The 14,627-nt window shown below is 45.0% G+C and overlaps 1 protein-coding gene across 1 annotated transcript; it reads right to left on the bottom strand.

The window, feature by feature from the left end:
• Window positions 1-11,299: 11,299 nt before the first annotated feature.
• Window positions 11,300-13,947, bottom strand: EIF1B (eukaryotic translation initiation factor 1B). The gene is made up of 4 exons (XM_055321573.1): window positions 13,662-13,947; window positions 12,592-12,755; window positions 12,123-12,224; window positions 11,300-11,698 (listed from the first exon to the last, which is right to left on the bottom strand). Exons 1-4 carry the CDS (start codon window positions 13,690-13,692, stop codon window positions 11,654-11,656), a joined length of 342 nt encoding a protein of 113 aa, XP_055177548.1. The 5' UTR covers window positions 13,693-13,947; the 3' UTR covers window positions 11,300-11,653.
• Window positions 13,948-14,627: the final 680 nt, after the last annotated feature.

The following is a 14,627-nucleotide window of genomic DNA, read 5'->3' as shown; positions in this document are numbered from 1 at the left end:
TTCAGTGTCTGATTGCTTGTTTCAAACTTCTCTGTGTTACAAACAATGGTGCATGAACCATCTGAGTGCATTCAATTTTGCTCTGTTGTCTGATTTTCTCCTTGGCATAAATTCCCAGAATGGAATTGCTAGAGGGAAAAGGAATTCTTATATGACCTTTTGATATGAAAATGATAAAATGTCCTGGACACAATTGTACAGTCTCTGTGATCCTGCTGATTCTCCTCCTTTTCCCATTCTGTGGGAGGAGAGGCAGACCTGAGACAAGGACTGGTGGGAAGTGATTTGTCTGCTGCCAAGCACGAAGCCCTGCTTCTGGGAGTGCACATGCCTCATGGATGGAAGTGTGGAGGCCTGTCCCTGGCCTGCCTGCATCCCTCTAGGGCACTCTGGTGAATGTTGTCCCCTCCTTCCTTCCTCCATCTTCCACGAGAGGGCTAGGGCTGTCTCTCTCGGCATTATGAGAGCTGAGGAACAATGCTGCCACTTTAGGCAGATGGATGGCATATTTCCCTAGTTTCCAATATGGAGGCAGATTTTCTAATATCTTTTATTCTGTACACCAGTGTTTCAAACTTTCCTGATCTCCAGAATGTTTCTGAGTACTTGTTATTGAAAAGGTAAGTCCCTTCCCTCCACAGAGATTCTGAAGATGTGGGAGGGGATGAATCTCGAGACTTTGTTTTTTCTCACTATGTCCCATGCAGATTTAGAAAATGATTCCATAGATCGTTTCCATGACAAACTAGAAGTGGTCCAGGACATTCTATATCAGTACTCAAACTGCCATCTTATGTGTGAGTCTCACATTTCCTGAAATCATGACCAAGCTTCTTCCCTGGCAAGGCAATGACTTTGGAGCCATGCTCAAATCACTTCATTTCACCTCATGTGTTACTAAGGGTAATAACCTTGAGTTCCTGGGATGCCTGGGTGGCTCAGTGGTTGAGTGTCTGCCTTTTGCTCAGGGCGTGATCCCAGGATCTGGGATCAAGTCCCACATCCGGTTCCCTGTAAGGAGCCTGTTTCTCTCTGCCTATGTCTCTGCCTCTCTCTGTGTGTCTCTCATGAATAAATATATAAAATCTTTTTTTAAAAAACAAACCAAAACCAAAAAAAAAAAAAAACCCTTCAGCTCCTGGTGAGAAAGCTGAGGCCCTTGAGAGATTCTCTGGCTTGAACTGGTCACACAGCTGGGAAGCCCTGGAGTCTGGATTGGGAGGCAGGGCTTCTGATTCCAAATCCTGGAGCTTCTCTGAAGCCATCACACTGACTCCCACCATTGGACCACTGCCATGAGCCCTTGCTACACAAAGTGTGGCTGGCAGACCTACATCCCCAGCATCACCTGGGGGCTTATTAGAAATGTAGACTCTCATGCATGCACTAGATCTCTTGAGTCAGAATCTGCATTTTAATGAAATCCTCCCTCTCAGCTTTATTGAGATACAATTCATATATAACAATGTATAAGTTAAGGTATAAGTTTAATGTGATGATTTGTTACATGTATGTATTATGAAATGTTTACCACAATGAGGTTGGTTAACACATCCTTCACATCACATAATTACTATGTTGTTGTTATGGTGGAACCTTAAAGCTCTACTCTCACAGTAACTTTTGAGTATAGGATATACAGTATTGCTAACTATAGTCACTCTGCTGTGGATGAACATATTCATCTTATGACTGAAATTTTGTATCCTTCAATTAACATTGCCCCATTTCTCCCACCACCAGTCCCTGACAACCACCATTCTACTTCCTGGTCCTATGAGTTCCACCTTTTTAGATTCCACATATAAGTGAGATTGTACAGTTTTTGTCTTTCTTGACTTGTTTTGCTTAGCATAATGTCCTTGAGGTCCATCCATGTTGTCCCAAATGTAGGATTTCCCCTTTTTTTTTAATGGCTGAACAATATTCTGATACACACACATGCGCGCGCGCACGCATTAATGTCCCCACATCTTCTTTATTCATCTGTCCATCAATGGACACTTAGGTTGTTTCCACATTTTGTCTATTTTGAAAAACGCTGCAATGAACATGAGAGTGCAGACATCTCCTTGAAAGTAGTGATTTCGTTTCCTTCAGATAGATACCCAGAAGTGGGACACCAGGTGGTTCTTTAATCACATTAAATCTCAAGGAGTGCTTAGAAAGCTGTGGTTTGAATAGAGGTCATTTGAGAGAAAGAGACAGACAGGAGGCACACATGGGGATATGTATACTTTGGAAAGGTCTAATCATTCAAGGGCTGATGCCTCCCTCACCACTCTTCTGCATCCTATTTCACTCCGGTAGAAAATTGGTCCCAAATAAAGATTCTAACCTTTTTTAACCCTCGAAGGTGATTTTTTGGGAGGACTGCTCATTTGTAATCCAAGACAAGTCAGCCAGGTGACTGTGCCAGAGGAAGCATCTCCAGGAAATGGCTAGACAGATAACTGTGACATCAGGACGCAGGGAAGCAAATGTTTCTTTCTCCCCTAAGGTCACTGGACCTCTGGAATGAGAAGTTCTCAGAGATACATTTCCCTGCACCTTTTAAACTGAAATTTTTATTTGTTATGTTTTTATCTTGAGAGCCTGGAGCATCTGAGTGTTTAGCCAGTATCTATAACCTCTCTACTTTTGATTTTGGGATCTTTTCTCTAAAACGAACTCAACTGCAAACAAGACGAAAAGATTAGAGCAACCGTAGGAAACATATGAGCTGGCCTTAAACAGGTCGATAGCGTCTTCTATTGGCCAATATGTGGGTACTGCATCTACTATTTTTTTTTCAGCTAGTAAAATTATAATCTACACCTGGGGATATGTACGAACATAAGGCAATGTTACTCTCTTCCTCCCCACCCCCACCCTCTTTCTGTAACAAAGAGAAACCACAAAGTGAGAAAGATTGCTATCTTCAAGGAAATTAGTTGACATCTGATATCTCCAAATACAGTATTTGAAGAAAGTTTGACACCAGCGCTAAAAATGAACCAGGTTGAGGATGCCAAGAACAGGTGCCTATTTCTGCAGAGTGGAGCAGGGTGAGTAGACCATAGAGCTCCCTGAGGAGTGGCAAGACCATATTTAATGGACATGAGAACATATTTCTCAGTGAATGATAATGAAAATACTAGCTGTGAAAACCTGTGGGCTGCACAAGGAAAATTGACATCCTTAAGTGCTTACAATTGCAAAGAAGAAAAAAGTGAACGAGCTAAGCATCTAACTTTAGAAGTGATAAGAAGGACAGAACAAATAAAATGGAAGGAAGAAGATAAAATGGGGTAGAAATGAAAGGAACAGAAAATAAACCTATAATAGGTAGGGTCAAGGAAACCAAAGAAGTTTTGTCTGTTGTGTGTGTGTGTGTGTGTGTGTGTGTGTGTGTGTGTGTGTTTAAACAAAAACTGGTAAGTTTCTGGCAATACTGATCAAGAGAAAAAGAGAAGGTACAAACAAGAATAAAAGAGGAGCCATAACTATAGTCCTACGGAGATTAAGCAGCTCAAGCTCGAAGTTCACTCTATGTTCTTTTTTTAAGATTTTATTTATTCATTCATTAGAGACATCACAACATATCCTATTTTTTTAAAATATTTTTGTCTTTCATAATTAGTTTTTTTTAAAATATTTAATTTATTTATTCATGAGAGATACGAGGGAGATCCAGAGACATAGGCAGAGGGCCAGAGACATCCCTCCCCCGCAGGGAGCCTGATGCGGGACTTGATCCTGGGACTCCAGGATCATGCCCTGAGCTGAAGGCAGACGCCCAACCGCAGAGCCACCCAGGGGCCCCCCTCACAATTAGATCTTTAATCCATTTGGAATTCACCATTATTTATGGTGTGAAGTAGTGACCCATCTCTTTCTTCACCTTCAACCAAACAATCCATTCTTTTCCCCAGTGGGCATCCATTGTGATTTAGAAGCCTTGTGGTAAGAATATAACTAAGTCTCCTACAGCATCTTGGCAGGTTGGGGCACTAGGCTAATGTTGGTGAATGGGAAAGGGGCCTGGCACCAGGGTCTTCCCAAGGCCCTGGTAGACTGTGCCTCTGCTAGTAATTCTGCCAAATTTCTTTCTTCTAGAACTGAATTCCGCTCCTCTGCCCCTGCTTAGAGAGACAGCATGGGAGATAGGCAGAGTGAGGAGATTGCTTGCCTGGAATAACTGTTCAAACAATCCATTGACAAAAATCACAGCTGTTTGCCATTTCAGGGATGCATGTGCTTCTTCACGATTAGGAATGATCTACAGCTAAGTTATGTAATTGGACTGGAATTTCCCAAAAGGTGAGTGGAGGTCAGAAGAAAGGAGATTTAGTCATTTGTTCAATAAATATTTACTGAACACCTACTTTTCCCCAGACCCTGTTCTAAGCACAGAGGTGTCTTAGGTTGGTTTCCCAAAGAAGGTTGTGATAAGGATTTAAGTGCAAGTAATTTATTTGGGAGGTGAGCTCAGAAAGCACTGGTAGAAGAATGGGCAAATGAGTCAGGAAAAGAAAGGGAGCCAATAAAGGGTGACATATTGACCAGATTATCATTATGGGCAACTGAGATCTTATCCTGCTGGGGAATTCTGGGAGCCAGTATGGAACATGCTTCCAAGTTCTCCCACCTGAGGGTGAGGGATCTGGGATACTATATATCAACTCCCATCAGTCATTGGTTGAAGGCTATTGAGGCAGGGGACAAGGGACAAGTGTTAACTCCCCAGTACTTCTATCCTGCCCTATGTAGTCCCAGCATGCTCCTGTGGCTAGAGAAAGCCCTCAAGGAAAGGTCATAGCTGCTTGTAGTTGAAGCACCCAGGAAACATGCACGGGAATGGTAACTGCCAAGGGAATATGGATGGCATCTCCTATAAGCATCTCCTGTAAGAGTCTCTTGTGTACCTTATATATTAGTGGTGGGAAGATGGAAAGTAAACCAGCAAATGAATAATGAACAGGATACTTTTGAATAAAAATAAGTACTATGAAGAAAGCAAAATACAGAGTGTTTTGTTAGCAATGGATAATAGGGGGCTTGTTTAGATCGGGAGGGTTGTCAGGGACGGCCCCCTTGAGGTTTGAACTAAAATTGAGTGACAAGGGTGCCTGGGTGGCTCAGTTGGTTGAGCGACCAACTTGGGTCAGGGTTTTGGGTCAGGTCGTGATCTTGTGGGTCATGGGATCTAGGCCCCAGCTTCTTTGGGCTGTGTGCTCAGTGGGGAGTTTGCTTGAGATTCTCTCCCTCTCCGTGTCCCTACCTATACTTATGCATGTCTCTGTGTGTGCATGCTTGCTCTCTCTCTCTCTCAAATGAATAAATCTTTAAAAAAATAAAATTGGCGGCAGCCCCGGTGGCACAGCGGTTTAGCGCCGCCTGCAGCCCAGGGCGTGATCCTGGAGACTGGATCGAGTCTCAAGTCAGGCTCTCTGCATGGAGCCTGCTTCTCCCTCTGCCTGTGTCTCTGCCTCTCTCTGTGTCTCTATGAATAAATAAATAAAATCTTAAAAAAATTAAAATAAAAAAATAAAATTGAGTGACAAGAAGAGAGATGGAAGGGGCGGAGCATCCCAGGCAAAGTGAACACAAATGCAAGTGCACTAAGGTAGAGGGATCAGTATGTCTGGAAGCAGAGTGAAAGTCAGAGGGGTGGATGGCAAGAATAGGAAGTAGGCAGGGAACAGGTCATTGGGATGCCATAAACCACCATAATATGTTCAGCATTAATATTCAGCACAGCGTTCACAGATTTTGTGCAGAGAACTGACACAGCTCATTTGAATTTTATAAAGAATCTTCAGGGCTCTGTGTGGTCAATGGACATGAGCAGGTCAGTTGGAGGGCTGCTAACTGTGCAGTCAGTGAAAGGTGAAAGACAGTGGTGGCTCGAACTTGAACTAGGTCAGGAGATGAGGGAAGGTAGTTGAACATAGATATATTTTGCAAATAGAAACTGGAAAGCCTCATTAGCTTTGGGTGGGAATGTAGGCAGTAAAGGAAGATTCACAGGTGATTAAGTTTTAGGCTTGAGTTATTTTGCGGATGGTGGTACCATCTGCTTAGATGAGGTAGACTGGAAAAGAGAATGGGGTGGGTAGGAAAGGGAGGATGGAGTCCATATTTCTGCTTCAGTCATGTGAGTCATGAGATGCCTATTACACATCCAAATGGATGTCAAGCAGGCTGGTTAGCACCTCAAGGGGCTATGAGAGATCAAGAGAGGTTTTTCTTTTCTTCTGTCTGAAAAAGATGGGAGATATTACAGGTATTTTTGCCTGTTGGAAAGGAGCCAGCAGGGAAGGAAGAAATGGATGATTCAGAAAAAAGAGGAGAATTACAGTGATAATTCATGGAGAAGTGGGGACATGCCCCGGACTCAAAGGGAGGGCTGGTTTTGATGGGAGCAAGCACACTTCATTATAAACAGAAAAGAAGACAGAGAGTAGAAACCACAGACTGAGGTTGGAAAGTTTGGAGCTGGAAAAATGAGGGAGTTTCAAAAATCTCAGTGATGGATGATGCAAAGCCTTCTGCTGTGGATGGAGGATGGGGGGCAAGGGAGAGGGGAGAAACCACCATTTCCCTCCAGCTACCTCCAATTGCTCTCTGTACAGGCATGGAGTCAGTGGTTGAGTTTGACATGAGTTGACCTATTGACAAATGAGTTGAGAGGCTCAAAGGATGTGAGGGTATTTGCAAGGAAGTAATTGTGACAGGAGGCCAGGGAATCCACACTGGGTCATGAAGTCTCTAAGTGTTACCTGAGCAGATGCATGAAGAGCATTCAGAGCTGTAGATTGCAAGCGTTGAAAAGAGGTTAGCCATTTTTACTTTTATTGTTAGGGAAGTGAGGAAATGAGGGGCAACGCTTGGTAAAAATGTGGAAAGTTTCAAAGGATCTGTTGGATAGTACATTTTCTGGCAATACCTTCTCTGTGCAGGGATCCCCTGGTCAGGGGCCCATCTCATGAGGCTGACGCTGATCATGTAGAATCAAATCCCTACAGTACAATTTCCAGGTTGCCCCGAGCTCTCATTAGTCCTCCCCTACTTGTGAAGGTGAGGCTCTCCAAGTGAGTCCTGTTCTGGATTCACCAGCTCTAATGGAATGGCATCGCCTATTGTGGCCTTACGAGCTTCTAGGGAATCCAGTCACTAGTCTTCCCAGATAAAAATCGCCAATCTTCAGGTGACACTCTATGTGGCTATGCCCTTAGTACCCAAAAAGACACACTAACCTGTGACAGAGATTTAAATAAAAAGCACTATAAATTTAGCTTCTGTGTGCGTATATATGTATAAAACCCCAGATTGTGTTCCTCAACAGGTGATGATTTAGGAGGAGCCTTCTTTCTAGTTTAATCACCCACTCTCTGGAGGCCATAAACAGATGTGTCTGTTTACATTTGAGTTAAATTCCTTCTAATAACATTGCAGTAGACAGTGGGGGTGGTGGCTTTATATATCCCCTGGGCAAGACTGCAGAAGCATTTTGTTTCGCTCATGTAAAAGCAAATTGAAATAGTTTTTTTATGGATTGCGATGATGAAGGATTGGCTGGATCAGTTTCTGCCTACCATTTGAGGGATGACAAAATCAAACTTGTCAGCTGGTGCTTTAATGATGCCCCCAAAAAACTGAAACCTCAGGAATTTACTGTGAACTGTCAGGAGTGAGCAAGGTTTTTAAGTGGCCACAAGGGGGTGTTAAAGCACTACACACTTGCCCTAATCACTCCCCATCCTGCACCCCTTTAATTCCCTACTTTTTCAATGTACCGATTCCCCGGTCACTCCATGTTGTGTTATTTTAACAATCCTGGTCTACTAAGTAGGTCACTAGCGGGTCCTGTAATCCAATCTGAACGTCGGGCTAGTTTCCTATGTTTTTTACAAGTCAATGGCAATAAACTGCCCAGAGTGCACTCAAGTCACGACCAAGGAGCAGGTGGGCTTTTTCCCTACTTCAAAAAATAATACTTCTCTCCAAATCCTTAATGATATCTCCTATGCAGAATGTGTCATGGTTTACATGGATCAAAGTACATTCTGATTCCATCTCCACTGCCATGCTGTATGCTGTCCCTTGCCCAAAGGATCAGGAGGTGGGCCTGAGGTCCTGGCAAGAATGAAGGACACAGAGACAAACCCGCAGGTTATATAGCTAGCTTCCTTTTAGACTGGTCTGTAAGCTCAGAGGCCCTTCAAAACCCTCCAGGCTGGAGCGGAGAGCTTCAGCTTGAAGCCCAATTTGGGAGCTGAGATCACTTAGATTCCCCTTGGCGGATTTTGGCTTTGAACTTTAGTCCCCTTTGTACTTTGAATCAATGAATGGTACTTATCCCTGTAATTGCTTTTTGCATGAAAAAAAGTCTGTCGCTTATTCTTTCGTTTGAGATAAAGGCACCAACCATAATTTCAATCATGCCCCCAATTCACTGGGAACAGAGCTACAATCCCATGGCAGATCTACAGCTTCCCCTGCTAGGTTCGAAATCAGACAGATGAGCTAACAGGTGAGCTACCTGACCCACATGGGTAACCTCCCAGCCAAGACTGGGCTTAAATTAAATGGTCATTTCAGTTTTCTGTATAGGTCAGAAACTCCCCACAGGCCACATGTCATCGAACACAAAAATGCCTGGATTAGGATTGTCCAGAGTTTGAAATTCCCTCCTCTTTCTGGCACTAATTTCACTCTGAAGAATTATCCAGGAGTGAAATGATACAGCCATCCCTCTGATTAACGGCGTTTCTTTTTCCAAGTTTCCATTATTTAGATAAAACGGAGTTAAATGTCAGGATAGCCATGCAAAAGGAGCTGTCAACACTGAGGGTCCCTTACATGGTCTTGTTCCTGCTTAATTCTAGCTCATTCACTCGACCCCTTGATCCCAGACAAGCACCATGTGGCCTGGCTAGCACCTTCCTGTCAAGAAAGGCAGCTGGTTGCAATCCATAGCAAATGAGGATTCCCTTGGTTTTAGCTACAGCAGAGCCAGGTCTCCCTTGTTTCCTCCCCACTAGGAATTCTGGCTTGGTAAGGGGAATCTTCAAGAGGCCCACTGGAACAATCTAATGAGGTTGTGGGCAATCCGATGAGGTTGAGTTTTAGTGAGCTCTAACTACTCATTCCTTAAGCTGGAGCCCAGCCGGTGACAAGTGGCATATGGAAGTCTGTTTGCATTCCGTATTGAAGTTATTTTCATCAACTGCCATCTGATTGGGACTAGAACCGTTCATTCCATATTAGAGCCACCCTGTTTCTAGGATGGTTTTGAACAGCTACTGTTGAATTCCTAAGTACATACAGCAGGCTGCTTCCCCAGGCTTTCTTTTGCTTCAGCAGGTTGAAGATCGAAGGGCAGAGGACATCAATGTTGGCAGAAATTTACTCCAAACTGTGCCTCAACGAAAGGTTCATTTCCTAACGGCTTCGCCAAGATCTCTGCCAAGTCTAGAGGGTCAGGGACAGATTTACTTGTCCTCTATCCACTGTTTTTCACCTTGCATCCTTAAAGTACAGACCATGAAACTGATCTAAATATTCCCACATGGGAAAGGAGGTATGCCCCATGGCTAGTTACTTTTGCTTCATTTGTTAAAACAATGTATTTTCCCTCCTCAGCTATACAATGCTGCCTGGTCTCTTTTGCCCAAAGCAGACAAGAGCAGTTAGCCCTGCTCCCATGCTCTTAGTATTCCCAAGCCTGCCAAAGAGAGCTTTTCCACGGGGTGATATTTATCTTAAGTTCATCCTTTGATAAAGTTTCAGTAAAGTCGCAAGAAACCTGTAGATCTTAATTATCTCCTGTATTTCCACTGCATTGCAAACACAAGAAGGAAAGGGTACATGATCTGTTCTTGCTCTAAGGTTAGAGACTCCCCTCTATGGGTGAGAAGGCCAATCTGGTGTCTGGGGCTCACAGGCTGGTGAGATCACGACAAGTACACTGCAAAGAAATAATTTTGCTCAGGGCTTTTGATTCATCTAGTGGAAGTGGCCTGTGCCACTGTGCTAAGATGAGGGGCCTTTTTCTTACAAGGTTTCTCTCTTCCCTCCACCTTCTTCAGTTTTAACGGTCAGTGCTTTCCTGGGCACTAGTTTGACTCTAAAACACTATGAGGAGGTAACCTCTGAATGTACCTAACTTAATGTTAACTTGGGTTTCTGCTTTATCATTTTTGCAAACTATTTCCATAGCACCTCTCAACTGAAGGTGTAATCATTACAAAATGATTACCTGCAGAAAAACAAGGACTTCTCAGGTTAAATTGGAAAATGCTCCTAAACTGCTTGATCTTCTTGGTCCAATTACATTGTTTTTAGCAATGAACCTCCCAACTTTAGCACTCCGTTCTGACATACTCCCGTAAGAGTCCCAGTCTTTCTTGGAGTAGCATAGGGTAGTACTAAAGTAACAAAACCTATTACTTTAGTGTCTTTAAGAGCTAAACTATGGAGGCCGATTTTGCTTTTACAAAAGCAGTATCATCAAAATAGGGGCAAGAGTTCAGCTGGTATAAAACGTAGTGGCCCAAGTGGGACATTTTTCACATCACCATAATTCCACTGCATTAAACTGGAGTAGGTACTTGTGGATGCATTTCTTCGTCTTGGCAAAATGGATTTGATGACACAGCTTATATAATGGAGCAAATTATTACTCAAGAAGATGAATTGCAGAAATCTTGTAAGAGCTGCCCCAATGCCCAAGCACTGTCACCTGTGGCTCTCCTTTGGTGAAACACAAACCAAAACCATGATGTAGTGAAAGAACATGGCTTTTCTGGCCTGGAAGCGCTGAGCTGGGACCCTAATTCAGTCACTTCCTGGCACCCTAGGTAAATTCATTTCTGCACTTCCTCCTTTCATTTGTAAGACACTGATCCCACCCACCAACACTTGCAGGACAGTGCCTGTGACTAAATTTATTTTTTTTGTCAGGAGCCTACTGTATTTAATCTGGTAATTAGGACAGATTTATGTCGGCAACCCAGTAACATCATCAATAAAAACACATAAAAAAATTCTATGCACCAATACTTAAGAATTTAAACTGTACTTTATATTCTCTTTAACACTACATTCTGATAAATCTTGGCTCTGGCTATTCTTATCTTTAAGTCAGTAAAAGAAGAATGCAAGTTATATAACAAAGGTCCCCCTCCAGTTTTGGGTTTAACAGCCACTAAAAACTAATTAGAATACTTGCAGAACAAGAACTCCAACTATGAAAGGCAAAATATGTATATTTACTTGCTTAGATTTGGGAGCCTAACTGCTCACAAAAGGATTCATAGATGTTTCTTTATTGTTAAGCTGCAACATACATGGTTTAATACAACAAAAAAACATTTAATCAGGTGAAAAATAATAAACCGAACAAATAAACACTCAAAACAAAATATTTTCCATTGGAAACATGTTAAGATGAATACGGGGTCTCATTACCATCTTACTGCAATTTTCTTATGTGTTACTAGCCTACATACCCCATGTTTTCTGTAATCATGCAGGTGTGAATGGGAGTTTGAATGATTAAATACATGAGAAGTCCGTTTACTGCAGAGAATCATTTCACAAGGCAGCCAAACTGGGTTTAGAGAACAAAATTATTCAAGAAATTCTCCACGCATTTAGGTTCATTTTAGAATCCGTGAACCTTAAGCTGTTCCTCTTTGACAATGCCAACCTGCAAAACAAAATTTAACACAATCACTCTGAGAAATGCATGATTTCACTCCTCGGAGAACAGGGAGCACTGATTATAAAAAGAATCATTGTCAATAGTCTAATGCAACACTGTTACTTGTGGTGGTTAACTGTTAACAATAAACAGTTCCACACACACTTAAATACCCTGACATGCCCCAAAACTCAACTGGCTATGTAGATACAGGAACGATCAGGTCATTTGCATGGCAACATAAACTGAGTAAAAGTTCTAATGCCTTCAAAATAAGTACCAACTTTCTATTTCTCTCTCATTGAACCAATCTACCTCATTCATATAGGATTTTTTTTTTTTTTAACTAAGTAGGAAATAATTCATGTTGCCCTTGAATACAATTTTGGAAGCAATTTCAAGGTTGTACATAAAGCACCCAATCACTCACCTCCAAAAGAAACTGGCAAATGTTTTTTCTTTGGTCACCTTGAAGCTGAATAACCTCTCCGTATTCAGGATGTTCAATCACAGTACCATTACAGGCAAATTTCTGGAGAAGTATACGTTTAACATAACCGAGTCAGATACAATGAGGTTTTATTTTCACCCTAAGACCAATATTGACTATTTCAGTAGACCTGATCACGTTTAAGAAACAGGTTTTGTCATCTGTAATCCCCAACAACTCCCAAATCAAGTTGCAAATGAATCAGCAGGAAACATAAAGGAAATGATTTTACTTGGAGTATCAAGAACTGAATATTATTTTAAAATGGGGGACAGCACCAATATCTGGGTGTTAAGACAATGAAGACAGCTTTCTTGGGCCCAGTCATTTCCACCTACTCAAGCAAAGGTGTCCTATTCAGGAGTGCATCAATAACTATAGTTTAATCTTTCCTTCCCAACACCTTTACCTTTTTGAAAGCTTTCACAAGTTTCTTTTTGTCATAATCATCTGCAATGCCCTGGACAGTAGTCAGTGTTTTTCTGCCGTTCCGTTGCTGGATTCTTATATGAATGTAATCCTCAGTCCCTGCCGGGAGTAAGTCGTCACCCTTAGTTGCATCAGCAAAGGGGTCTGCAAAAGGATACAAAAAAAATTCCAAAGCAGAAAAACACCTTTTAGTGAGTTATCTCCAAGTGCAGGGCACACTACAATCTAGACAGCAAAGAAGGTTCTAGTGCTTTTTTTTTTTTTTTTTTTTTTTTTGCGGGTGGGGATGGGAGGGGAAAACGGAGGTGGGGTATTAACAAAACCACCTAAAGAGGCAAAAATCTAAACAGCTACGTCCGTGGGGGCATTCTGAATAGAAAACGTCGTTATAGGTAGAGGTTATCACTGAACCAAGTCCTCTAATGAGAGAGAAAAGCGGTTTTAAAAGCCGTGATTTTACAGCTACTATAAAAACGTGCGTCATCTCGATTACATTCTGATGACAGCAGAAACATTCAAACGTGTCCACCCCAATCGTTTCACCCTAACGGTGCCCTGAAAAAGTAAAAAAAAAAAAAAAAAAAAAAGGAAAAAGATGCCTCCATCTACACCGACGCACACATACCTACCTGTCGGGAGGCGTCATCTTACAAATTACTACGCAAACAGAGAAGCGGGACCGCAGCCCCGTGACAGATCCGAGGCCCGGAGCCGCTTTTCACCAAATGCCCGCAGGAGCTGCTGCGAACCCGCCCGGACCGCCAGCGGACGCGGGTCCCCGGCCCCGCATCCCGTCCCGGTGGAAGGGCAGGCCCCGGAGCGGCCGGGCGGGCTCCGCGGGAGCCGGGGGAGGCCCGGGCGGGGGGCGCCGCGGGGGAGGGGGGCGCGCCGCGGGGGGGGGGGGCGCCGCGGCCGTCCTCGGGGAGGGGGTCGCCAGGGGCCCAGTCGCCATTTTCTGGGCGCCGAGACAAAGCCCCACTCGGGGTGCGGGAGGGCGGCGGGGGGCGCGCGGGGGCAGGGGCAGGGGCGGCGGCGGCGGCCGGAGCTTACCGAAAGATTGGAGGTTCTGGATAGTGGACATGCGATACTAGTGTGAGGCCGGTGAGGGGATAAAATTCCTGCGGGGCCCGCCCGGATCACCGTGTCTGGAGGCTGCAGTGGCGAGGAAACGTAAATAAATACGGAGACGCTTCGCCCCGGGGTTGGGATTCGGCTGGAGCGGCGGCGGCGGCGGCGGAAGCCGGGAGGAGGCAGGAAGAGGCGAAGGAGGAGGCGGAGGAAGAGGCGGCGGCCACGGAGGCAAAGACGCGAGAGAAGAGGCGGCGCTGTAGCTTCTCCCACAAAATGGCCGACGGAGGCTATTTAGCCGCGCCCGCCGCCCCTCCCTCGTGACCCACCCGCGCCAGGCATCCTGGGACTTGTAGTTTTCTGGAGGCGGCCGAGCCCGTCCAGCCTGGGGCGGGCGGGCTTCCGGGACCGCAATTCCCGGCAGGGAGCACGCCCTCCGGCGCGGGCAGCCAGAACTGGAAGGGTTCAGGGGGCCGCGGGGCTGTCGCGGCAGAGTCCGCAGGTTTGCGGGGCTGTGCGCTCCCCGCGCTCACGTGCTCCCCGTCGCTCCCCTTCTCTCGCCGTCTAGCGGCGGCGCCGAGGGCTCGGCGGAGGGGGACATTCTTAGTCGCCGTCGAGGCTTGGGGTAATGTAAGTTAAATCGGAGGGCAAAGCAAAACAAGCGCCGCAGCCCTGGCTTTCGACTCGTCGCCGCCTCTCGGCACCGCCCGTATCGCAGTGCCGTCCCCCAGCCTGACCCCGGCCCCTGGCCCCCAGTTGCCGGAGCCGCGTTAGTCCCCGTGGATGGAGGTGGGAGGCGAGGGGGGCCCCCGGTCCCGCTCCGGGCAGGGCTGCCCTCGGCCTGATCCCCTGGCGCCGCGGTTCTCAGGGTCCGGCGCGCATCTCCCGGAGGGTTTGATAAAACACCGATCCGTGGACCTCAGAGTTTCTGTTTCAGGTCTGCGCCGC

The sequence above is a fragment of the Nyctereutes procyonoides genome, unplaced genomic scaffold (assembly GCF_905146905.1).
Source record: "Nyctereutes procyonoides isolate TBG_1078 unplaced genomic scaffold, NYPRO_anot_genome, whole genome shotgun sequence".
Lineage (NCBI taxonomy): Eukaryota > Metazoa > Chordata > Mammalia > Carnivora > Canidae > Nyctereutes > Nyctereutes procyonoides.
This window is presented reverse-complemented; position numbering and strand designations above follow the sequence as displayed.

Excerpts from the sequence above, each read along its gene's own strand:
- EIF1B (XM_055321573.1), bottom strand. The coding sequence starts at position 13,692 with ATGTCCACTATCCAGAACCTCCAATCTTTCG. Across the intron at positions 12,756-13,661 it reads CCAGAACCTCCAATCTTTCG|ACCCCTTTGCTGATGCAACT; the intron begins GTAAGCTCCGGC and ends ATCCTTTTGCAG. Across the intron at positions 12,225-12,591 it reads TTGTGAAAGCTTTCAAAAAG|AAATTTGCCTGTAATGGTAC; the intron begins GTAAAGGTGTTG and ends ATACTTCTCCAG.